General features: G+C 41.5%; 2 protein-coding genes and 1 long non-coding RNA gene across 4 annotated transcripts in view; 2 read left to right on the forward strand and 1 right to left on the reverse strand.

Moving 5' to 3' along the window:
- The window catches only part of ABCC8 (ATP binding cassette subfamily C member 8), a 75,922-nt gene extending 65,940 nt beyond the window's left edge, over positions 1-9,982 (forward strand). The window contains exons 32-39 of the mRNA XM_057418183.1: positions 184-304; positions 465-595; positions 1,162-1,240; positions 2,164-2,272; positions 3,887-3,990; positions 4,804-4,937; positions 6,211-6,273; positions 9,354-9,982. Coding sequence (XP_057274166.1) covers positions 184-304; positions 465-595; positions 1,162-1,240; positions 2,164-2,272; positions 3,887-3,990; positions 4,804-4,937; positions 6,211-6,273; positions 9,354-9,491 — 879 coding nt within the window. The 3' untranslated portion in view covers positions 9,492-9,982. The remainder of the gene's footprint in view (positions 1-183; positions 305-464; positions 596-1,161; positions 1,241-2,163; positions 2,273-3,886; positions 3,991-4,803; positions 4,938-6,210; positions 6,274-9,353) is intronic.
- The window catches only part of LOC130603995 (uncharacterized), a 28,707-nt gene extending 12,717 nt beyond the window's left edge, over positions 1-15,990 (reverse strand). Inside the window, exons 1-2 of one of the 2 annotated variants that reach the window (XR_008973339.1) lie at positions 15,949-15,990; positions 8,603-8,744 (exon numbers count right to left, since the gene is read on the reverse strand). This is a non-coding gene — a long non-coding RNA (uncharacterized LOC130603995). Of the gene's footprint in view, positions 1-8,602; positions 8,745-14,333; positions 14,437-15,948 lie in introns of those variants that run through there. The other variant, XR_008973340.1, reaches the window with a different exon arrangement.
- Positions 15,991-16,194: 204 nt separating this feature from the next.
- Positions 16,195-19,332, forward strand: KCNJ11 (potassium inwardly rectifying channel subfamily J member 11). Its single transcript, XM_057418190.1, has one exon. It carries the CDS (start codon positions 16,421-16,423, stop codon positions 17,621-17,623), a length of 1,203 nt encoding a protein of 400 aa, XP_057274173.1. The 5' UTR covers positions 16,195-16,420; the 3' UTR covers positions 17,624-19,332.
- The last annotated feature ends 5,720 nt before the right edge of the window (positions 19,333-25,052 follow it).

The following is a 25,052-nucleotide window of genomic DNA, read 5'->3' on the forward strand; positions in this document are numbered from 1 at the left end:
GTTAGGAAATTTAGCCTTTAGTCATTGTTGTGAGCCTGTTCATGTGCACCATTCGGTTTATTCACAACTTCAGTTTATTAAGGCTGAACAAGTGTTACTGCAAAGGAATATAAACTGCATGCTGGTCAAATGATGCAAACTACTAAAAAACTAGTATTTAGCAGTGTATTTGCTTTACATCAGGTGTCTAACTACCTGAATTGGATGGTTCGTAACCTGGCTGACATGGAGATCCAGCTGGGTGCAGTGAAAAGAATCAATGGCCTGCTCAAAACAGAAGCTGAAAATTACGAAGGGCTCCTTTGTAAGTGCAGTTTTGTGCAGCATGCAGAAAAAGCTTGCTGAAATTTTAATGATTTGCAGTATATTACCATGAAAAACATAGTAAATCACTTAATGAAGTGATTAATTTATTACAAGAGGGTTGAATTTTTTATTTTTTTTCCCTGTACTCCTGGTTACAGCTGCCTCACAGATTCCTCAGAACTGGCCAGACAGAGGGGAGATCCAAATCCAGAACCTCAGTGTCCGATACGACAGCAACTTAAAACCAGTGCTGAAGCATGTTAATGCCCACATCTCTCCAGGACAAAAGGTTAAAAACTGCAGTGATTCCAAGAAGCTCTTTAGATTAGCACATAGTAGAAATCAGCACAGTAGAAATCAGAGTTGAAAAAACCACCATACCAGAGTATGTTTTGATGACTGAATTACGGATTTATTTTTTTTTCTGAAAGAATACAGTGTACTGGAAAGGAGTCTGGGGGTTGGCATACATCAGAGTGCGAAGTTAGAACGACACACCACTTCCCAGTATCCCAGTGCCCTTCTGTCAGTACATAGTGCCAAAAGAAGCAACAGTGACCCCTTACTTTGTTAGACCTACTTGCCATCATTCCCATGTGACTCCCTTGCATTTATTTCCATCATTGCCACTGTATACAGGACTGGCCTTAATTTATCTATAACTGCTCAGATCTCTAAAGACAAAGAGTGAACTTAGGGATTCTGTTATAGCCAGTTCAGTTTAACTGAACTATTAGGACATAAAGATCATGTGGATAAGAACAGCTGCTACACCCACTCATCTTACATGTTGAATACAGATATCGATACCCATTTCCTTCTACCTGATGTTCATCTGCTTCTTGTGTCACACAGATTGGGATCTGTGGTCGAACAGGCAGTGGAAAATCCTCCTTCTCTCTAGCGTTTTTCAGAATGGTTGACACCTTTGAGGGTAAGATTGCACTTTTGTGAATAGCTCAAGCTTAGCTCCCCGAAGTGCTTTCTTTAACAGCAGCAGCTTTCAAGTCTGATTTTTGAATCTGCAGGACACACTCTCTGGCCTTGCTTAAATACAATATCATCTGTCACTTAGAAGCTGTGCCATTCATAAGCTGTATCAATGAAAATTCTACTTGACAGAAGCAAAAGTCCAAGAGTGACAGAGGACAGCCTTTGGTGCTGTTGAACCACAGCAGTAGGAGTAAAGCATAAAAAGGCAAGGAGTCCAAGTACAAGAAGGATCTGTACACAAGGTTCAGATTAGGAGCCACTGGCCCAGGAAACTCAGCAACTGGGGATTGCAGTTTGGTTTGCAAATGTCCTTCCCTGTCTTTCAGTTTGATCTGCTGCCCTGGAATTTCCTGCCATATTTCCTACTGTGTGTGCCATGTCCATGTGCCCCACACAGCATTCCTGTGCATCCCAAAAAACTTTAGCCTCAGTTTCCCAGCCACATCACCCACAGGGCCCTTATGCATAACCAGACAGTTGTACCTGGGGATAAAATTTCTAAGTGCTCTATAGTAATTTGGCTTTCTGAAACATTAGTTCCCCCTGGTAACTAGTCCCTGATTGAAGTAATATCTTACCTTGTTGTTTGATAGATGTTTATAGTGGTCAAGCAGATAAGTAGTGTGTCTAATCTTTCATAAAATATTACAGGTATGCTTCATATTCATCCTAGCTGGGGCTTAGTCTCAAGACAACTGTGCTTGCTGCTTAACCAAAATGTGTTTCACTAGTGAATAAGGGGATATGCAATTCAAGGCCTGTTCCTGCTGTACTGTATTGCAAGCTGAAAGTGAGCTGTGTCTTTGCCAGCAGCTATGTGGCATGATAAACAGTCTAGTAGACTATCCATTTTCTTTTGAATAGGAAGGATTATCATTGATGATATAGATATCGCTAAGCTACCCTTACAGACATTGAGATCCAGGCTGTCAATCATTCTACAAGATCCTATTTTATTCAGCGGAACAATCCGGTAAGCATTAAGCACCAGCAACAAAAACCATGTAAGAGTTATATGTTATTATATATTATAATTATACAACATAATGACTTTTACAGAGCTGCTGATAGCCAGCTGTTCAATTCCTGTTGTCTCAGCTGCAGCAGGGAGGACCACTGCCCTCTGTCTTTGCTTTTTACCTACCTCTGCCACACTGTACCTTTCCAGTGCCTGAGCCTGGTCAGCACGCTGTTGGCATAAGTCATCCCAGAAAGTCACTATTTATTTTGCCAGGATCTAGTAATCAGTTTATCTCACTGAGCAAATACCTATAACCACCCAGCACTTCCTGAAACGCAGCACTGCGCCAGCCACTAGGAAGGAGAAAAGTAACTGTTACAGCTGAAACCAGGACACTCTTACATCTATTTTCACTTGACTGCCTTAAAATATGAGATGCAGACTCTCAGAAAAAATGTAGACTTGAAAAATTAACATAGAAAAAGAGAAAGCAGTAAAGCAATATACAAAGTAATGGGGAATGCTTGGCGTATTTTGTCCTGGAACCTCTTATCCGTGTTGCTTTCTTTTTTGAGCCATTCTTTCATCTGTGAGACCAAAAACCCTTCTCTTCTTCCTTCCCTGAGAGGTTGATGCAGTAGAAACAATGGCAAAAAGCTCCACAGTTTCCAGCAAATGTCCTTCCCTGTCTGTGGCATTTACCTTAGAAAGGAAAGTAGAATCCTCAGTGCACAGTTACATCACCTATAGTTACAGTTTCTATGTATTAGTCATTATAGTTCACTAAAAATGATACAGGCTTTTGTAGTTTGCTGATTCCATGCTAATACAGATCTCATGATTATCTCCTGCACTTGCCTGAAATAGAGCATGATTCATTCATGTCATGTGACTGTATGCCTTTGTTTTATTAATTAACCTATTAAAATTATTTAGGCCAGCATTGGTCACTCACAGCACATACAGCAGGAATAAAACATACAAATAAACTGTTACACATCATTGAATCTTTTATTTCTGACTATCATTCTATACAATGACAGGAGATTCTCATTTGTTGCTATCATTTCTGGGCCACAGCAAGCTACAATAGCATTCATCTATTCATAAGTCCAAAATTTGTTCAGTTGTACAGAAGACTTGCATTTCATATTTCAGTATGAAGCTTGATTGTTCTGTTTAGCATTTATGTAGCAGTAAAGAACAGAGACACTGAATTTAAAAGGAGAGATGGTAGAAATTTGGCCTTTGTTAAAAAATGTTAATTTGAACTGATCATATTCACAACTTTTTTTCTCTCCTAAAGTTTTTCTAGTAAAACATAAGAATTTTTTCAGTTTATTCAGAACAAAATAAATTCTAAAACCATAAAGAGATCTGCAAAACAGAAAGTTTTTCAAATGCCTCTCAGCTGAGAGTCAGATTTTGTTCTTAATCACATTGCTATAAATGTTGACCGAGTCTACAAAACTCAGAGCATTTATACCAATGATAAATCAGAATCAGCCCCAGATGTTGAGCACATGATTCTGATTGTTTGCAGGTTTATTTCTAAGTGACCTAAAAGAAGAAACATATTGTAGAAGTTTATATTGACTGATACTCTTTAATTACACATAACTGCAGGTTTAACTTGGACCCTGAGAAGAAGTGCACTGACAGCATGCTGTGGGAAGCATTGGAAATAGCACAGCTCAAGCATGTGGTGAAAGCGCTACCTGGGGGTCTAGGTAATAAGACTTTCTTCTTGAGAAAATTACTTCCAGTGTGCACAACATTCCTGTTTCACATTTTCTACGTATTAAAAAGGTAGTTGCTGAAGAAAAAGCTTTTTAGGTTTTCAGAAGGTGACAGGAAGTGCTTGCCTGCAGGCAGAGGTGTTATATCCATCTAACTCCCCTACCAGCTGCACCTGTGGGGCAGAATCCTGGTTCTATTCAAATAAATGATAAAATTATTACTTTATTTCAGTATGTCTTCATCATGAAGCATTGGTTCTTGTGAATTCAAATAAGGTATCAACAAGTCAGGTGTTACCTAGAATATGTTCTTTTCTATTTTCCAAGTCATATCCAGGGAGGAAGATTTTTAAAGCTTAAAGGTGTGAATCATTCGGCCATGAAACAATCCAACCAACACCCCAAAACACACACAAAGACATAAACAAAGAAAAACCTTAAAAATGGCAAGTTATACAATCTTTAGGTAAAGAAATTATGAATGTTACTTTGACAGGGGATGCAGTAACCTAAACTGCACATGTTCCAGAAAAACTCACTCCTAAACATCCGTAGTTACTTTGATGTCTAATAGATATAAAGAATATAGTGAGACAGAAATAGTAGTGAGACAGTACTAGTTCTTCTGAGCAATGGAAATAAACAAGTAAAATGGGGCCACCAGGAGCTACAGACCTAGAATATGTTACTTTGAGAATCTTTATGCTGAAAGTGAGACATTATTTTCCAAGCATATGCTCTACTCTGATCTGACCCTCTGACACCTGGAGCACCTAAATACTGGTTTTGTTATATCATTTCCAGATGCTATAGTCACAGAAGGGGGTGAAAACTTCAGCCAGGGGCAAAGACAGCTGTTCTGCCTAGCAAGGGCTTTTGTGCGGAAGACAAGCATCTTCATCATGGATGAAGCCACAGCATCTATTGACATGGCAACGGTGAGTTTGGACTGTTCCTGATTTCTTGTTTTCCTTGAGGCGGAGACAATTGCTACTACGTGAATAAAAAGGTGGAAAGCAATACTATCCACTCGGTAATATGCTTACACCATATTTAGTGCAGGTGTGTTTACAAATCCAAGATAGTTGTAAGTCACTGCTAACTACTCTAAAAAGCTTTTAAATCATTTTACAAGGGGGTTGTTATTCCAGCATCTCCTGCATTTAGAAAATGAAGCATGATTTTCATTGGTAGTTTGATATTCTAAAAAAAAAAAAAAGCTTTGTAAGGTCAGTGGGGATGGTCAGTGAAAGGTAAACTGGCAAGCAGACCAGCTTGGTGGACAAGTCAGGAATTTCGAAGGCTTGAAAGTAGTCAAGGAAATAAACAGAGATACAGAAAAGACATACTAATTATTGCATTAATTGCCTGAAACTGTTAGAGAGATGTTAAACCACACAGTCATAGTGCACTGACTGGATTTTAGCCAAATGCATTCTTAGGGTTTTTTTTTCCTTTGTTACGTTGTTATGAGAAATGTTTCAGTGTTCTTCATTCTAAGAATAAAGAATATAATTGGAGGGGTCTATTTCAACAGCTACAATTTTTAATTCTGGCAGCCAAGTCAAAATACATTTTTAATTTTAATGCATTTAGGATATAGTTCCTCCCTTGAGATACATATCTAAAGAACAGGTAATAGCAGATAAAGGTATCTATGCTAGTAATATTTGTAGGCAGTTTGGTACACAACAAGGTTTCCTAAATAGCAAAGGACAAGTACTTGTTGAGTGAGAACTATGTATGCTAAGACCATCTTGAATATCATCTCCACTGCTATAATATGCCAGGTACATCATACTCTTAACCCTGCCACCCCTTGGTGTTAAATGTCTCCAGTGTGCTGGGACATTCCTAGACTTACAGCAAGGTGAAGAATGCAGCACAGACGTGTGCCAGCGTGCAGGCAGAATGGCAGCACCCTGAATTCACCTTTGCTCTCCACTGTAAGTCTGAGGCCACGTTGGCAGGGATTTTGGGGCCAGAGCACAGCTCTCATGCACTGAAGCCCAGAGGCAGTGGGGGTGGCAGGAGCAAGGAGGGCTAACTGGAGACCAGGCTCTGACTTAGTTCTGGCATGTAGTTAATTTTTCATTTCTGCAATGTAGGATCAATAAAAGCACAGACTAATCAGTGGTTACTTTTAGTGTCTGTGTGACTACCATGTGACTTCTGTTGTTTGAAAAGCAACAAATGTTTTTGTTTACACAGGAGAACATACTCCAGAAGGTAGTCATGACTGCATTTGCTGACCGTACTGTGGTTACAATAGCAGTAAGTACAGTCTCTGCTGCTGTTCTAATGCAAACAAGAATCAGAAATGCCATATTGGTCAATGTTAATAAATGTGTTAATTTGGCGCTTTTTTTTTAACTGTGTTTAATTTTAAGCTTTATCTTCCATTTTAAACTGCATTATTAAAAACATAACAGCTTCTGTCACGGGCTGTGTGAAGCTAAGTCCAACTGCCTGCAAGTGCATGTAATCCAAGTATGCAGTCTATTTTCTGTTACCTGTTTTAGGCTAATTTAAATTATAATATGACTTTGACTACTGTGAAATCTGAAGAAGTTTCATCAAGCTGCAATAATCATGTAACTAAGGACAAGTAAAATTATGTGATAGTTCTGCCACTGGAAAAAGCAATTGTGTTTCAGAATTTAAAAAAATAGAATCCTCCTAACCTTTAAAAATAAATATTCCATCCCTGTTGACAGTCACTGAATTCAAGCTTGCATATTCGTGAAGTGATTATACAATGACCTTGAGCATCTATTGAAAAATCGTTTATGAAAGAGATTTGACCTGAACCAAAGTAGCTGACTCAACAGATACGTCAGAAGCAATACATACCTTTCAGTCCTCTATTTCTAAAAATACACATATTTCAGGAAGGCAAAATAAAGTCATTATGCTTCTTAGCATTTAAAAATTAAACACAAGTCAAAAAACCTATGCTCAAGAATCTTAGAGCATCTTTTTATTTTTACCTAGCAAACGTGTAATAGAAAAACCTGTTTATCTTATGGTATCCATTCTGTGTGTCATTACAAAAAAAGCAAGGGAATCATAAACATGAAATTTCCTGATTTCTCTGCATGAAAATTCTGAGTTGCACTGCATCTGCATTTATGTATCTTTTTCTGTTTGTTTGGGGATAGGCTGAGAAAGTTTTATTGGTCTTCCACTCTCTTAGTGAAAGACTGAGCGAATTTTAAATTGCACAGTTCAGACAAACAGCACTTTGGAATAAACTTACTTTGAATGTTTGTACTTCCAAATGTAAAAGTGGTTTACTGCAAGTGGATTTGTATTCAAAGTATTCCGTAGTAGACACATAACATGGGGGATTTTGGGGGGGTGGGGTTTAGTAGTAGTTTTGGCTTTTTGTGTGTGTATTTTTATTTTGTTTGGTTTGGGTTGTTGTTTTTTTTTTTGTGGTTTGTTTGATTTTGTGTGGGGTGTTTTTTTTGTTTGTTTTTTTTTTTCTTCAGAGAAAGCCATATATTACTTGTTTGTGCTTAGGAAGAATAAGAATGGAAAGAGTACAGTATTGTGTCTATGTTATCATCTGTGTTACTTTTTATCAGGATGGCAGCAATGATTGTGTTATACTGAAAGAGATCAGAAAACCAGGGCAGCAAGTACAGCTGGATTGTGATATTTCAGTCCCCTCCCCCCTCTTGTAGACTGAATAAATGTCACAGAAGGACTGCAGCAGAGATGAGATTTGTAGATGCTATCAGTGATTATTTTTATGGAACATCTGGCTAGGAAGACACAGAAGGAAATGCAAGAGTTGTTTTGGCACTGAGAGTGCCCAAGATCTTGTTAGAAACCTTACGGGTGAAGAGTGAATAGGTAACAGGGTACATAGTATTCTAAGATTAAATATCCCTGCAAAAGTAATGCAGACTCAAAAATCTGGTGCAGTTGGATTTTACATGTTAAAAGCGGAATTCTCAAAAAATGAGAGAGCTGAGAGCTTGCCAAAAAAAAATACCAAAAAATGGTAGGGAAAAAAGCTAAAAGAAGCAGCAAGGAAAACTGAATCTGTCAGGGATCATGGCAATTACAGAAGGATTTGGATTTTATTCAGAAATCCCACAGCCAGTGCATGCTATTTGTTAGGATAGAAAGAAGCTGGTGTGGCTAAACAAATGAAAAAAGATTATTAGAAACAAGAAGGCATTCTTGTAAAAGCTGAAGTCATAGCCAAATAAAGAAAATAGAAATGATAATAAGCTCCGGCATGTTACATGTGAAAATGCAACAAGGCAGGCCAAAAAAAAAATAAAGTATAAGACCAGCTTCTGGAAGCCATCATAGCTAATAGCAAATCCATGAATCCCTAAAACACACTGGGAGCAAGAAGTCTGTCAATTTATAGGGCTATCTGATGATCAGTACCTGAAAAGAATGCTCAGGAAAGAGAAAGGTATTGCAGAAAAGCTGAATTAATTATTTTCAGTATTAACTGTGGAAAAAAAAAAATGGGGAGGTTTCCTCCTAATAAAATAGTTAAATGCTAGGGCTTATTAGAAAAAGGGTAGAGAAGAACGAAAACATCATACCACTGTGTAAGTCTATAGTTCACACATACCTTGAATAATGCATGTAGTTCCAGTCTCCTCATCCCCAGAACGATACATTACAACTGAAAAATGTTGCAAAGAACAAGATGATCGGAGGTGGGGAACTGCTCCTTAAGGGGAGAGCAGCTGAGCAGGCTAGTTTTCTTCCACCTGAAAGGACAATGTAAGGACATGTGAGAGAGGTCTGCAAAATCATGAGGCAAGGGGCATCAAGTGAAGCTCTGAGCAGCGAGGCCCAGAGCATACAAAATGAGATATTCGTGCAGCGGGGACCAAACCTGAAAAAATCTTTTCCAAAGGATGAGGATGCAAAATGTTTCTGAAAGCTCAAGAGAGATGTGGGAAAGGTCTTAAAGAGATTGTAGTCAGTTTTACAAATGGACAAACTACACCAAGCTCAGGAACCACTCTGACCCAGATGTAGTCCAGGCCTGGGAGAGTACCCTTGTGCGGTACTGCACTTGCCCACTCTTCCTGGCTACCTCCTTGTGGCAATGTTTGATGGAAGAACTTTGGGCTAGGGACACTGTAGTCTGAACCAATATGAATCTTCATAGCCAAGTACCTGTGTGCAGTTTAGGCACTTGAATATTCATGTGGCTCTTCGTGTGTAATGCTCTGCAGCAGCTGCACAGTAAATAAGGATGACAAGTAGCCTTAACTGAACGTGATAGGAAAATTAATTTCTGGAATTCTCTCTTATCCTGGAATATATTTCATAGAAACACTGAACTGGTATTTTGTTTATTCGTTTTTCAGCACCGAGTGCACACAATCCTCAATGCGGATTTGGTTATTGTAATGAAGAGAGGGGTTATTTTGGAATATGACAAGCCTGAAGTTCTGCTAGAACAAGAAGACAGTGTCTTTGCTTCTTTTGTACAAGCAGATAAGTAATAAAAAATAATGAAGCATTTTAAAGTACAATTGTATTATTTTCTAAAAATGTAAAATACCTGTAAATAAATACTATTTCATAATTGAGGTTTTCCTTTTTTAATAAAATGAGCCAATTTTCTCCATCAGAAGTATTAATGAATTACCCATCTACTTTCCTTTTTTTGCATACTACTCTTGTTTTTATTTGGCACCAAAGCACCATGAAATATGGTTGGAAAAAACCTACATGGGTGAAATATGACAGGATGCACATCAAACAAGCATAGCCAGCATCGAGTTTTTATGTAAATCTTAAACTTCTCCTGCCATTTTATTAACATGTTATTTTTTATGTGTAATAGCCCTACTGTAAATAATGCTTATGACTGACTAAATGCAGACAGAAAAATTATATACCAAAGGTATTTCTAGAAAGCTTGTATCTCTTTTAATCATATGACTCTGTAAAGCTTTAATATCTAAATATAAAATCTATTTTAAAAAAGTTACATTGTGGTTTACTGGTAGTGCCTGTGTCTGATGGTCTCTCCTTTAGCAATTAATCACAATCCGACTCCTTTAGTCTTTCTTAGGCTACTTCACTTCTACCCCCACTGAATAATATTATAGTGATTCCAAATGAGATTGAGCCTGACTGGCTCCCAAACTGTGAAGAAGCTAAGAGCAGGCAGGCTGTGATAAAGTATCACTGCTTAATGCCCACTGTTTCCAGACCAGTGCAGATGTACCAATTCACTTGGAAATCATCCCTCCAAGTCTGGTAAATAAACTGTATTAAATCGTTCACTATGTCTCGGAGCCATGTAAGCTTGACTCATCCTCTCCTAGTTTCATATATTTCACCCACTGTTGCACTTACCAATAAATCATGGATACTTACTAAGATAGCTTGTAAGTACCAAAATTATCCTAATTTGGCTAGACGGCTACTTATCCCTGCCCTCTTGATTCATTGTGACAGTCATTCCAGGATTTACTAATTATTAAGAGGTTAGAATGTCAATAACCCAATGGAAGGCTATAATGAATTTTTTGCTATTACTCTTTTTACGGCAACTTTGGCTTTACATCCATTTTTGTCCTTTTTCCCATTTTGAAGAATTCCTAGCACTTGGGAAAAATCATTTGTTGTTTTTTTCTCCTTTAGCCTGCTCAATTAATTTGGAATCTGTTTTTTGAATGATTTATTTTTTAGAAAAAATATGCCTCAGTGTTATCACGGGATACATGGTATTTTTAATGCATTACTTCTAGTGCTGAAACTATGAAAACTGAAGAACTGTTACTGCTGTTTAAGTAGTGCTATCAATTCCAGAGCACAGTATTTGCAGCATCTGCCTGCTATTATTTCTGTAATACCTAAGGGCATTAAACCGCGGCCTGAGAACCAGCAGGAGAGTATAGGATGAACAGCGATAAAAGGAGGGAGATAGAATACAGTTATGCAGATAAAATGCATGACTTCTGTCACTGCCTGCTGCAAATGAAGAAAGAGAAGATGCAGCTGGGAGGTAACTCCTCCAGGGACTCATTTGCTTGGTAGTGTCAAAGAAAAAACAGCTGCAAAACTATTGGTGTGTTTTCACACTGCGATACAAGGGACACATTAGGACTAAGAGGGAAGAGATGGGAGATAGGTGACTATCCTTCCAGGGTAGCAGAAGAGCTCAGTCAACGTACAGGTTTCTACTACAGCTAATATGCATGCTTGTCTCCTAGATGCCCAGTACTGGTCTAAGGCAAGATCTCATTCTGTAAAAACTTAGGGAGACCACCACCCTACAGAACATCTCAAACTCATGCTGCAAAGAGAGATTTTCAGAAGCTTTGCAACCATCTGTGGAAGATAAAGTGAATTTTCATATACTTTTAATAAAGTGCCTGGAATTTGACACTGCAATTTGGACTAGCTGCTCTTCCACAAGCCTCTGACAATCTTACCTGGATAGTAATGCAAGGGAGTAAAGGACACAGCATGTCACTAAGACAACAGCATTATATCTTGAGGTATTAATAAATAAGAACACAAAGTACAAGCACCATACATTTCCATCATTGTGGGGCTTGTATTTCACAAAGCAGCATTGCAGGAGGGTAGGAAGAGTTGGGTCATACCCACCAATTATGTATCTTTTGAATGGTACTACACTGCTGGGTAAGCATGCGTGAACAGGGAGGCCTCTTAGCCGCCACTTGGACAGAATACACTTCACATTTCCTCAGCATGTTTTATCTAGTCTGCTTTACATGGGGCCAAGTCCCAGGGAGTTCCTGCCCCCTAACTCCAAAGGGTTAGAGTTTCACCATAACCAGACACAGTATCCAAGAAAATTGTTCCATGGTGGGAGGCTCACACCCATTATCTGAGTCATTAAAGCTGTTACCTTGAGGAAGACGGTCCAGAAGTCATTATTAAATCAGGTTCACAAATGTGTTTTGCATGGCAATGAAGCATTACTCAGCAAAGCATTTGACACAGTCTCCCACAGCATCCTCACAGCTAAATTGAGGAAGTGTGGTCTGGATGATCAGGTAGTGAGGTGGACTGTGAACTGGCTGAAGGAGAGAAGCCAGAGAGTTGTAGTCTATGGGGCTGAGTCTAGTTGGAGGCCTGTAACTAGTGGAGTGCCTCAAGGGTCAGTACTGGGACCGGTATTATTTAATATATTCATCAATGATTTAGATGAGGGAATTGAGTGTACTATCAGCAAGTTTGCTGATGACACTAAGCTGGGAGGAGTGGCTGACACGCCAGAAGGCTGTGCTGCCATCCAGTGAGACCTGGACAGGCTGGAGAGTTGGGCAGGGAATAACTTGATGAAATATAACAAGGGAAAGTGTAGAGTCCTGCATCTGGGCAGGAACAACCCCAGGTTCCAGTATAGGCTGGGGAATGACCTGTTAGAGAGCAGTGTAGGGGAGAGGGACCTGGGGGTCCTAGTGGACGACAGGATGACCATGAGCCAACACTGTGCCCTTGTGGCCAAGAAGGCCAATGGCATCCTGGGGTGTATTAGAAGGGGGTGGTTAGTAGGTCGAGAGAGGTCCTCCTTCCCCTCTACTCTGCCCTGGTGAGACCCCGTCTGGAATATTGTGTCCAGTTCTGGGCCCCTCAGTTCAAGAAGGACAGGGAGCTGCTGGAGAGAGTCCAGCACAGGGCAACGAAGATGATTAAGGGAGTGGAGCATCTCCCTTATGAGGAAAGACTGAGGGAGCTGGGTCTCTATAGTTTGGAGGAGACTGAAGGGTGACCTTATTAGTGTCTATAAATATATAAAGGGGGAGTGTCACGAGGATGGAGCCAGGCTCTACTCAGTGGCAAACAATGATAGGACAAGGGGTAATGGGTACAAACTGAAACACAGGAGGTTCCACTTAAACTTGAGAAGAAACTTCTTCTCAGTGAGGGTGACGGAACACTGGAACAGGCTGCCCAGGGAGGTTGTGGAGTCTCCTTCCCTGGAGACATTCAAAACCCGCCTGGACACATTCCTGTGTAACATTATCTAGGTGTTCCTGCTCCGGCAGGGGGATTGGACTAGATTATCTTTCGAGGTCCCTTCCAATCTCTAGCATACTGTGTGATACTGTGAAAATGCTGTACTAAAATGGGTGCAAGACAGCTCCAGAGCAGCCATGTGAAGCTGCTGAGGGGAGCTGCCATGTCCAGACTTTCATTTCTCCTCTGGGATGTGTCTTGGCTGGGTCCCAAAGGTGTTAGTGGGATAGGCTGCCTGTGGAGACGCAACCTGGGTCTATTTTAATTTATTTTTTTTCTTTCTTTCTACAAATGCTCCTGTTATACAAAAACCTTTATAGCATTTATTCCTTGTCTTAGTGTGGCTATTTCATCCTCTTCTACTTATTTCTGAGGGAACACAGCACGCCTGCTACATTAGCCCTCTTACTAGCTCTGCTCATGCCTTCCCCTCTGGCTTTGCATAACCAGCTTGGATCTCTTTTCTTCTGTTTACCCACTCTCACAGAATGGTGATTTGTGAGGCTTAATTCATGTTAGGTTAACACTGCACAGCCTTTGAAAGAAAGGTCTGCTTCTAAAGGCAGAGTAATACCACAGTGCCAACTAAATTTTAATTTAATTTACAGCAGTATCTTATTTGATAGCCATTAAAGTTTGGATAAATTGGAGCAGAGAGGAGTATTCAAAAGTAAAACCTATTTTGTGGGTGGAAAAAGTTACCCTCCAAGATTCTATACTACAGAGTGGGATTGTTCGTTCCCGTGAGCCCAATTTGTTCAGCAGCTCTTAACACAAATATGTTGGCTCACTCAGAAGATCTGTCACTTTTTTTTATTAAGTATCTGTTACTTGATCCACAAAGACAGGGCTTGTTTTAATTCCGCTCTAGAAATTCCTCAGCTGAAGCCACTTGCTTTGCTGCCCTATCTCAGCAAATAAGTGCTCAGAGGTGAGGAAAAAGAAGTGGCAAATCACAGTCCCAAAAAAGAACAGAAGTGGAAAAAAGGGAACACCCTTCTAGCCTTACAGAGTTCAGGATTCCTAAAGCCAGCGTGGTGACTGTTCAGGAAACACCCCTTGTTGTAGTAGGCTCCATGCATCAGGGCTAGCACCAGACTATGAAGCAATTTACCTTTCCCTTTAAAACACTCCTGCCCAACACAGGTTTTTTCATTCCACATCCACGTAGTTACCGCCCTCTGGAGGAAAAGGTATAGAATAAAATAACGATTAGAAAAAGAGGAAGAAATGGCCAGAAAGACATGACTGCCTCTTGAACACTTACGTGCATCTCTGCAAAAATGTGTGAAATGCTACTTATGAACTGCAACGGTGTTATAGAGCCTCTTCATGCTCACTTCAAAATGATGGAAGTAACTATGAGCTGCCATCAGCTGGAGAACCACACTTCTGACAAGGAAATCTTCAAATTTCTTCAGACATTTGTGGGTTTTTAAATGTTTAGGGAAAAAAGTAAAAAAAATACATTTTTTTAAAGTTATATATATAAATCATGTACTTTAAGTGTAGGTGTAGGTGACATTCACAGTAAGCACACAAAAAATGTCTAGCTCACAAAGTAATACAGAAAAAGGAAAAATATCTTTGGCTAAGCTCAGCAGGGCATCTTGTTGTTATCTTTATTTATCAAAGCGGCAAGAAAGATGACCCAGAACAAGAAGCAGCATGTAGTATTGGGAAACTGACCCCTCTGCAAGTAATGAATGTGTCCAAGGACACGTAACTCTTCATATATAAAAAGTAGCAATAGTCTAAAGTAATAGTGATCATTTAATTATAAGACTTACAACAACTGCTCAGAGAGATCAGATAGTGATTACTTAAAACTACTGTTCTGAAGTCCCTATGTGGGCCATTGTAAGTAGCTGTAGGTGGTGAATGTTGATTCAACCCCAACTGGCTGGCTCCCAACCATCAACTGTGCAATTGCCTTGCCCAGGCAATCAGTGCCAATAACTGCTTATAGTGTGTACCAAAGCATTCATAGCCAAAACTGAAGAGAAAGTCCATGGACACATACAATTAGAAAAATGTAATCGTGAATCCACTGGTAGTAAATAAAAACCTCTTATCCGGAATATCCCAGGATGGTTTAGCAATTCTACAGTGTTGGTGCCTAAACTGAAATAAACCCAAAATATTTAAATCAGAGTAGGTAAACCCATGAATGAGAATATTGCTATTTAACAGTGGAGCAGTCACATAAGAGTGTTTTTAAATAATGCACCTTGTCCCACAGATACCTCCACGTGCACGTGTATGTATGCACACAGAGACATCACACTGCCACACACAGGTTTCCTACCTCCCTGTCCCCTTTCGCTGGCGATTTTGATGCATGTCTGGACGTTTTTGCCAGTGTGGGTTAACCATCTGCCGACAGACCATTCTTTTGCAACCTGTACTGCTATCTGCACAGCAGACATTCTCCCAGGCAGCCAGAGCTCACGTTTCATGAGCTCCTTCTGTAGGAAAAATCCTTCCTTGGTCAAACCTAAATAACTCCTGCAAATTTTATGAGCTGGATTGAGACCCTTTAGTTACAGGTCTCTGATTAACCACACATCCTGGACTTGGCCTCTTCAGGCAAATTTCCTCCCACTGCCTGCCAGGCTCATCAGACAAACGCTTTTCCCGCACTCCCAGAAAGACAGATGTGCAGGTGAATTTCAGGATTTTTTTTCCATTGAAAGCCAACCCAGTCCTATTTTGTTTTCTGCGTCACAGAACAACTGCCCAACCTGTGTGTGGTGAAACCACATCATCCCACAAAGCAGCCACCGTTAACGGAAGGAATCCAGGTACTGCCAGGAAACCCATCCTGGAACAAACACAGAAACCGCGGCCGCAGCCAGACCTCCCCCTTCCTCAGGGGAAAAAAATAATAATAATTAAAAGAATGAAAAGCCCCGCACCCACACCACCACTGAGGTAAAGAGGTGACCAACGCACCCAGCGCTCACCGGGGAGCAATCCGGGACTCGGATCCCCCCTTCCCTGCCCTTCCCTTCCCTTCACGGAGACGGTTTTTAACCGCCTTCCGTTGCCGCCGTTGCTCAACGACCGTTACGCGGCGGTGCGCGCGGCTTCTCCGCACACAGGCGCGCGGGAGCGCCTCAGTCCCCGTCCCTCCGCTGGGGCTCGCCGAGGGACCGGCACCGCCTCGGGGCCGCAACACCGAGGCCCGGCAGAGGCCGACCCCTGCTCCCCACGCCGCTTCCCGACCGCCGACTCGTACCTCGGCGGCGCCGCCTGGCGGCCGCCGCACCACCGTGCCCGGATACCGCGGGGGCTGCAGCGGCGCCGTGCGCCCGCTCGGCCCCGTCGTGCTGTCGTCCCCCGCTTCCCCCGCCGTGCCTTCCCTCCCACCCCCGGCAGAGCGGCGGCTGCATGGGGCGGCGCTGAGCGGCAGCGGCGGGCAGCCATGCTGTCGAGGAAGGGGATCATCCCCGAGGAGTACGTGCTGACCCGGCTGGCGGAGGATGTGCCGGATCATGCCCGGTATCGCGCACGGGAGCGTCGGGCGCGTTTTGTGGGCAAGAACGGTGCCTGCAACGTGGCCCATAAAAACATCCGGGAGCAGGGACGCTTTCTCCAGGACGTCTTCACCACCTTGGTAGACCTCAAGTGGCATCACACACTGCTCATCTTCACCATGTCCTTCCTCTGCAGCTGGTTGCTCTTCGGCATGGTGTGGTGGCTCATCGCTTTCGCCCACGGAGACCTGGATCACAGCACCCGGCTGCAGCGTGACCCCAGAGAAGGGGTAGAAGGGGCCCCGGCCACCTTTGTTCCCTGCGTGACCAGCATCCACTCCTTCACCTCTGCCTTCCTCTTCTCCATCGAGGTGCAAGTGACGATTGGCTTTGGGGGACGCATGGTGACAGAGGAGTGTCCCGCCGCCATCCTGGTGCTGATTGTGCAGAACATCGTGGGGCTGGTGATCAATGCCATCATGCTGGGCTGCATCTTCATGAAGACCTCGCAAGCCCACCGCCGAGCTGAGACCCTCATCTTCAGCAAGCACGCGGTCATCGCCCTGCGGGAGGGCAAGCTCTGCTTCATGCTGCGGGTGGGGGACCTCCGGAAGAGCATGATCATCAGCGCCACCATCCGCATGCAGGTGGTGAAGAAGACCACCAGCCTGGAGGGGGAGGTGGTGCCCCTCAACCAGATAGACATCCAGATGGAGAACCCTGTAGGGGGCAACAGCATCTTCCTCGTCTCCCCACTCATTATCTACCACGTGATAGACAAAAACAGTCCCCTCTACGACATCTCCCCTGTAAACCTTCACCACCATGAGGACCTGGAGATCATCGTCATCTTGGAAGGGGTGGTGGAGACCACTGGCATCACCACTCAAGCCAGAACCTCCTACCTGGCAGATGAAATTCTCTGGGGTCAAAGGTTTGTGCCCATTGTGGCAGAGGAAGATGGGCGATACTCTGTGGACTACTCTAAATTTGGCAACACAGTGAAAGTGCCCACGCCTTCATGCACTGCTAGGCAGCTGGAGGAGGACAAGAGCATTATGGATACCATGCCGTTTTCCCCTAAAGGCACAATAAGGAAGAGGTCTGTGAAGCTAAAGCCCAAGTTTACCATAAGCGATGAGCCTTCCTGATGCCTTTTGACTGGGAAACTCTGTTAGGGCTTTGTGTCTGAAAGATCCCATAAACTCAAAACACTGAGGTGGCCTCTTACTTTTTTTTTAAATTCAGGTTGGTAGCACAAGGTATGTTCTGGTGTTATTTATTGTGGGATAAATCTAAAGCTAATTCTATTTTTTTAAGTGTGAGAGATTTCAAGCAGCACTGGGAGTAGGGAAAACATGGTCTGCAGCTTTAAATTTCAGTTGAGACTGTTGTATTTAATTGCACGATCATTTTGCATTGATTCATCTGCAGGTAACGACATATTTTCTCAAAAAATAAATGTATATTTATCCTCAGAGTTTGCAGTACCTAGGGTCTTGCAGTGTCCTGTAGTCAGTACTTTTTAACTGTTTTTTTCTAACTTGAACAATCAATATAGCAAAATAAAATATGAATAATTAATAAAGTAGGCTGGATTTTAATGATAACAAAAGGGTCAGGCAATGTTATGTATGATACAAGACCAGATCTGGAAATGTCTGTGTTTTATGCTCTTTATGTCTCAAAGAAATTAACTGCTGGATTTGCTTCATCCATATTGTATGGAGCCACTCCTATCAGATGCAATATGAAATATAGTTGAATATCTGCTTTTGTTTATATTATAACCCTGTACACTTACAAAAGAAAACATTCAGGAATACCTTTTTAGACTGTACATTTCTGATGGTAAACAATGCTTTGCCTTTAGAAAGAGTAGTGGTTAATAAAACAACTGTCATTAATTATAAATAGGAAAAAATCTGTATTCTGATTTCTAAAAGAAGAGAAGCAACTTCACACACACGCACACACACAGAGCCACATAGCAATAGGATCTCAATTAAAAAAAAAATCTAATCTCTCCCTTAGGTCAGAGTGAATACTGTTAGATAATTAGGGAACAGACAAAGATACTTTAAATGAAAGGGCAGTGCTGAATGCTGAAATTCTGTCTGCATGCAGTAGGCAAAACCTTTCACTCCTTTCCTGTTTGTAAAAGAAGTCCAGGTTCTTGTGCTTAGGGAAAGGAGAGATGCGTAAGACGGTGTGGTTGCTTCTGGGATGCTTTGTCACCAAACGTACACGTGCTGAGGAAACTATTCCCTTTCCATTTACATCCTGATCTCCCTACGCAGCAAGTGCCTGCCTTGTTTTTTAGCGGAATGCAAGATCTGGTATTTACCAGCAACAGTGAAGGAGCCATGTTTACTCCCTCAGTTCCTCAGTGACAAGAGGAGCGATTCCCCTTTACATACTCTTGCAAATCTGCTATCTGGGGATATTAGTAACGTCAGCAATTTTATTTCTATGTAGGGTTATTAGGAGATAGTAGCAGTATTAACTGCAGTGTGCTATTAACAGGGCAAACTGCCACTTAAGTAAAAAAAGGTAAAGTTGTCCAAATAAAACCTAAATAAGCATTACAGATTTGATCCAACACCTGTTTACAAGCTGTGCAGAGAGGCACCAAGTTACTTCCAACTTGTTTAAGGAGCTTCTAGTATCAAGTTCTTCTATGTTGCATAGTTCACAGCATACACCTAAATGGTTTGTGTTAGCAATAACATGGCAAATATTTGAATGCCTTGTCAGTGTAACAATATGCCAAACTCATGCAAAAGTGTGACAAAACTTCCATATTGACTATGGAAAATGTTCAGGCATCTATAATAAAATGAAATAATGTTTGGAAAAATTCAAAGTTTGTTTTAAAATGATAAAATAGTAGTTCTATTTTCAATATTTATATTTTTCAGTTTATGAAGACCTGTATCAGCATTATCAGACTGCGAGTTAAAAGAATATATCCCTGTTCAGATTTCAGATTCCCAATACACCAATAGTATTCTGTGAACAGCTCTGAAAATGTGATGCTTCACAATGAAAAGACAGTCAAACTAGCATTAACAAGCAGTCAGCAAAGAAAATTTGGAAAGGCCTATTTTTACATTTGTAATCATAAAACCACCTTTTTTTATATAATAGGGAATAATTAAATCCTTCTGATGAATTAACTTCTTCTGTAAGATTGAGCCTAACTGTCACATTCTTTTCCAGATTTCCCTTTTAGTGCTTCTGTTCCATCTCCCACTGCCTATCAGAGGGGCACTTACAGTAGGGCTGTTTGCCTTTCCTAGACACCTTTGTCCCTTTGAAAGTTCATTGTTCTTTATCACTTGTCACAATACCACTGCTCTATTCTTATTAGAGTCATAGAGTTAGCTTTCCAGTGACTTGAAATCGTTGGCTTCTCTCTAGTCTCTTTAGTGCCATATTTCGATGTGCAAGACACAGCTTGAGGTGCTCGCATAAAACCTCTTCAGCTCTGGTAGCTTTTTAAAGCTGTTTTCAAGATTTGACCCAAATGTGAAGTAGTTTCAGGAGCACTTGCATGCAACTATTTTCAGGAACTGATGCAAGCTTCTTTTTCCTTAAGGGAAATCTGTGCAACAGAGAAGTAGAAAATTCCATTTGTTCACTGTGAGATGGAGGGGAAAGACTGGAGGAAACAGCTTGTATTCACTGGGCTGCTTTCAGGACAACCTTTTGTTACTTCTTTTACAAGTATCTGCCCAATTTTCTGCAGTCTTGCAATAAAAAAAAAATAGGCATCATAATATTATGAGGAAGGCAGGATTTGTACTATTAAAATCACCGTGGTGGATTATGTCAGTCAAAGTGCTGGTGATTTTGAATCTCAGGATTCTTGTAATTTTAAATCCCTCTGTCCTTTCACCATTTAAAATACTCAGAAGCATTCTGGGGGCAGAGCAAGGAAGAGTAAGTGTATTCATTTTGTCCTAGGGATATTACTTCTTTGTGAGGATCTTTTATTTTGTCATTTACAAAGTATTTGGGAATGCAAATATCTGAAATTGTCTTAAAGTGGTACTTTTGCTGACCGCCCCCATTCTCTGTAGGAAGGTTCTGAAGAAGACATCAGTGCTATCAATTGATGTAGAAAAGTCCTCATTCTTACCAATGAGCAAACGCTGCATTTTCCACAGTTGAAGTCCAAAGTGAGTGGGCTTTTGAACTTTCTTTCTCAGCCTACGTCGCTTTTTGGTAGGTGGTATCGCACCTGGGATCCTGCCAAACAGCTAGAGGAGTGTGCTATGACTTCCACTGCCAGTACCTCTCCACATGTGCTCTGCACAGAAACCAGTGTGAGGGAAGTAGGAGGCTACTTGCTCAGCAGCTTGCCCTGACTGAGGGGAGGATGTAGACACAAAAAGTGGGAAGCTGTAGGTTTTGTAGTGACCCATTGCTGAGTTTAGGGTCTGGTGTAACCAGCCGTGTCCATGGGAATTTCTTTCATGTGATTCAGAGTCTGGAGGCCATTATCAGTTTATACTCAGTCCACACTGTTTAGTACATTCAAACTGGAATTTGTTAAGCTGTTTGGATGGACAGAAGGATCGCAGAGCTTATAATCAGAAATAGAGACTGGAGAACACTTAAGTTATATGCCACAGTTTAAAATACTGCTGGTGAGAACACAGCAACTGGGAGTATCAGTTTCATGTTGCTTTTCATAATGAAATCAAGTGGCATATGTATGCAAAATAGAGCATAACAAGGTTTGACCTTGTCCCTTTATCTCGCAAAGCACATGATAAGTACAGTGTTATAGCAGTGTACTTCAGTAGGACAATGTCCCTATAAAATTGATACAAACCAGAAGTGAACTCAAGAGGCTGCATATGAAGGCAAAAGATGGTGAGGGACAAAAAACCCCAGTATTTAAATCCACAAGTGACACAGTGGGAAGACAATGTCAAGAAGTAACAAACTATTTATTTTTGAAGCCCTTTGCACCAGTAGAGGTCTGACGATGCTGAGGTGCGAGATCAGAGACCTAAAAAGCAGATATGAGAGGCTGGCATAGAAGTCTTCAACAAGGCCAAGGTTTACGTGCTAGCATAGATTAGAAGTGGGGTTAATGTCAAAATTCAGTCAGCCCTGTAAAGCGAGACTGTGGGCTGGACATGATTTGCATTGCTCAATCCAGTGGGTAAATATTGCTGCATGTTGAGCAAGGTACAGGTCACAGCACAGCCCTGTTGCGATCAGTGTTAGGAGGGGTCTGTGGCAAATGATTCTAGTGGTTAGTTAGTTATTAATAGTTAATAATATCAATCTAATGAATAGTAGTTCACTGAAAATGGAAGTTTATGTTTTCCTTCCTCTTCCACTCTTTTTTTGTATATTGGTCACCCCTAAAGGTGATTATTGTAGGTCTGCTAGCACAGGTTGTTTTGATTTGAGATAAAGCACAAGAATGCTTTAGGAAATAAAATACAAAAATAAAACAGATATTGGAAGCCTAATATCTATTGTGAAATTGCCAACTTGCAACTTTCACAGGGATTCCTTGTACAGAGCAAGGAAATACCTATTCCTAGGAACTGGATATTAATAAACTACCATAGATTATTCCCTGTTGTTCATTCTGCAGGTCCCTGTGGAAGGGAAAATGGTTTAGCTCTTCAAGTTAGGGTTCAGGAGAAAAGAAGGTTCAAAATCACTGCATTTTAGGCTCCCCGGTTACACCTTCCTGCCTCTGGTGTTTCTCTCTCTGCTGCTAAAAGCAGGCAGAGTCAATGCTCTTTGCAGTGCATGCTCCCGGGTGGCCCTGCATTCATCCAGGGACAGCTTCCCAATTCCAAGGTGGACTTCTCAAACCCAACAGCTGTGACCCAAGGTTCCTGGAAGGCAGCAGAAAAAATCCCACTTATTTCAGTGGATTTTTTGATCAAAGGACATAATCTGCCAACCTGCTGAAAGCATGTACTGCAGCAGAAAGAGGTATTTAATCAGTATTGCAGACCTTGGTCAAGCAAAACTGCTGCTTGAGTTGAGAGGACCCGTGGTTGAAATAGACCCTGGGTAAACCGGACCAGAGCAGGTGGTGGAACATGTGCTTGGTGTGGCTGGTGACTGTCTCACTGCCTGTAAAAAATGAATCATTGCACTATTTTTGATTCAGCAACAGGAGAATGATATGTGATACAAACCTCCACACCCTCCCAAGGAGAACTATTAAAAGAGCAGAAGACATTCTTGAGAGGCTGCAGATACTCCTGCCTTCATCTTGCTCTTAGCACTGCTGGGTGCCTACAGAGAGAGGATCATATGCTGCATGTTTTCCTGGCTTACGCCCCTATTTGAATACATAGTGTGACTTTAAAGACTCATCACAGGGGAATGACTCAGTTTAAAAGTAATTTTCAAAAATCATAACCTACAGCCCCTCTTCACTTCTTGTCCTGTCAACCTTTGTGCCAGACTTACTGAGTTTAAATGCAGTTGGAACTCCATGAGAAGTTTGCTACCTCACTCCCCTACTGCAAAGCTGAGCAGCCTTAAATAATCAATCTCATTCAGATTGGAGAGGGCCCAGAGGCTTTGTAATAGTGGCCTCACAGAGGAACGTGTTTTCTCTTTCCTCCCTTCAGAGGTGCTAGTGCCTGCTCTGGCAGCTGGCATCAAGCATCCCACCCCATCCTTTCCCATCTCTCTGCCCCTGCTGCCATAACAGGGGTGAGGCCCTGAGCTAGGAATACAGCTGTTATGTGCTATGACAGGAGGTGGGAGCTGGCCTTCTCCTTCCTTAGCCTTGACTCATTGACTGTTTTAAGTGGCAAATACCTGCTTACTGTTTTGCATTTATGCTTTCTCTGCCCAGCAGAGGACAAAGTGTACAAATAGCATTGATGCTGTTATAGTCACAATAATGTTATTCCTGGGCAAAGCTGAGCACAAAGGTTGACAGTGAGCATCAATGCCAGCAGCAGGAGTCCTTGGCTTCAGTGAGCTTTAGATCAGGCCCCCCTGTTCAATCCTGGGCTTTAGATCCAAGAGAGCTTGCCAGGGAGTTCATTAGCACCAGGATTTTCCTCTTAGGAATGGACATCATTAGGTTAATGGGGTAGGCAGCTGACCCCTGAAGATATTTAAAAGATATGTAGGCATAGCGCTTAAGGACACGGTTTAGTGGTGAAGGTAGTGCTATATTATGGCTAGATTCAATGATCATAGAATCAACTAGGTTGGAAAAGACCTTTAAGATCACCAAGCCCAACCATTACTCCAGGACTGCCAAATCCATCACTAAACCATGTTGCTGAGGGCCTCATCTATATGGTTTTTGAACACTTTGGGGGACAGTGATTCTACCACTGCCCTGGGCAGCCTGTTCCAATGCCTGACTACCATTTTGGTGAAGAAATTTTCTTAAGGTCTCTTCCAACCTAAATAAGTCTAAGTTCTTGCTATCTCCTGGTAAGTGCATAGAAGTAATGCAAACAGTATTTTCTGTATCCTGCCTTTGTCCCAGATGCATTTTTTTTCAGCATTTTTAGCTCTACTCCAAGACTTGAAAAAAAAGTTATTAAAATACTGCTTCTTTCATGGGATGGGTGAAGAAGAGCAGTGAGATGAGCTAGAAGACTGGAGTAGTCGTCTTGCAAAATGCATAAATTTTGTTGGAGTGGAGTGCCCAGAGAGCAGCTTCCTTATGTAAAATGATGGTAAATTTTGACCCTATGGGTAAAGAAGCTACCCTATGCAGCCATCCCCAGGGATGTTTTAGAAGATGACTGGTACTCTGGGGGTGTGCTGATCACTGAATATGCAAGGGTGGCTTGAGTTTAAAGAACTAATAACTGGCTTCACCCGCCATGGAGAAAGCTCATGCTTGCTGAGCATTTATGTAGAATTATAGGCAGTAAACAGCTATTTTCCAAAGGCAGTCTCTATCTTTTGAAATGTCTCCGCAGAAAGTAGCCATCATTTTCTTGCAGGTTTTCTTCTATCAAGTGTTGTCTGGACATCCAGAGCTGAAATCTTTACGTTTAGAATCCACCTGCTTTACTAAATGGATGCATTTGATCGTGATATTTGATCACTCAGTTTGAAAGACTGTTCTTTTATGCATCTTCTTTTAATTGCGGCAAAGCTGTATTCCTTTATTTGTTTGGAGGATTTTTTCCTACCTATTTTGTTCATTACTGTACATAGCCTGAAAATTATGTCACTTCTGTTGTGTTCTTGAACAGCATCTAAGGGAAAAAAATAAGTTAAAAAGTTCCACAGCATGCCATAGCCCTCTGACTCGCAGTCAGAGCACTTCAATTACAATACTAGCATTCAAGATAATTCAGTGGTATCACAAGTGTTTGTACTGCTACGTGCAGATCTGTCGTCACTGAAGAGACACCATTTCTTTTGTTAAGTGAAGCTCAATCAAGTTTTACAATGTAGGCATCCTCAAAAGTTTCATCTTCAGTAGAAACCTCGCATCTGATCCTCCATTCTTTGCTTTGCAGTGCATCCTACATTCTCTGTTTTGCAAGTTACACAGGGGATGAAACCAGATCCATCCTTATAGTCCTTACTTTCTACTTCCTCCTC

Source organism: Pezoporus wallicus, unplaced genomic scaffold, assembly GCF_028554395.1.
Source record: "Pezoporus wallicus isolate ANWC-B61680 ecotype Strahan unplaced genomic scaffold, APGP_CSIRO_Pwel_v1 contig_2025, whole genome shotgun sequence".
Taxonomy (NCBI): domain Eukaryota; kingdom Metazoa; phylum Chordata; class Aves; order Psittaciformes; family Psittacidae; genus Pezoporus; species Pezoporus wallicus.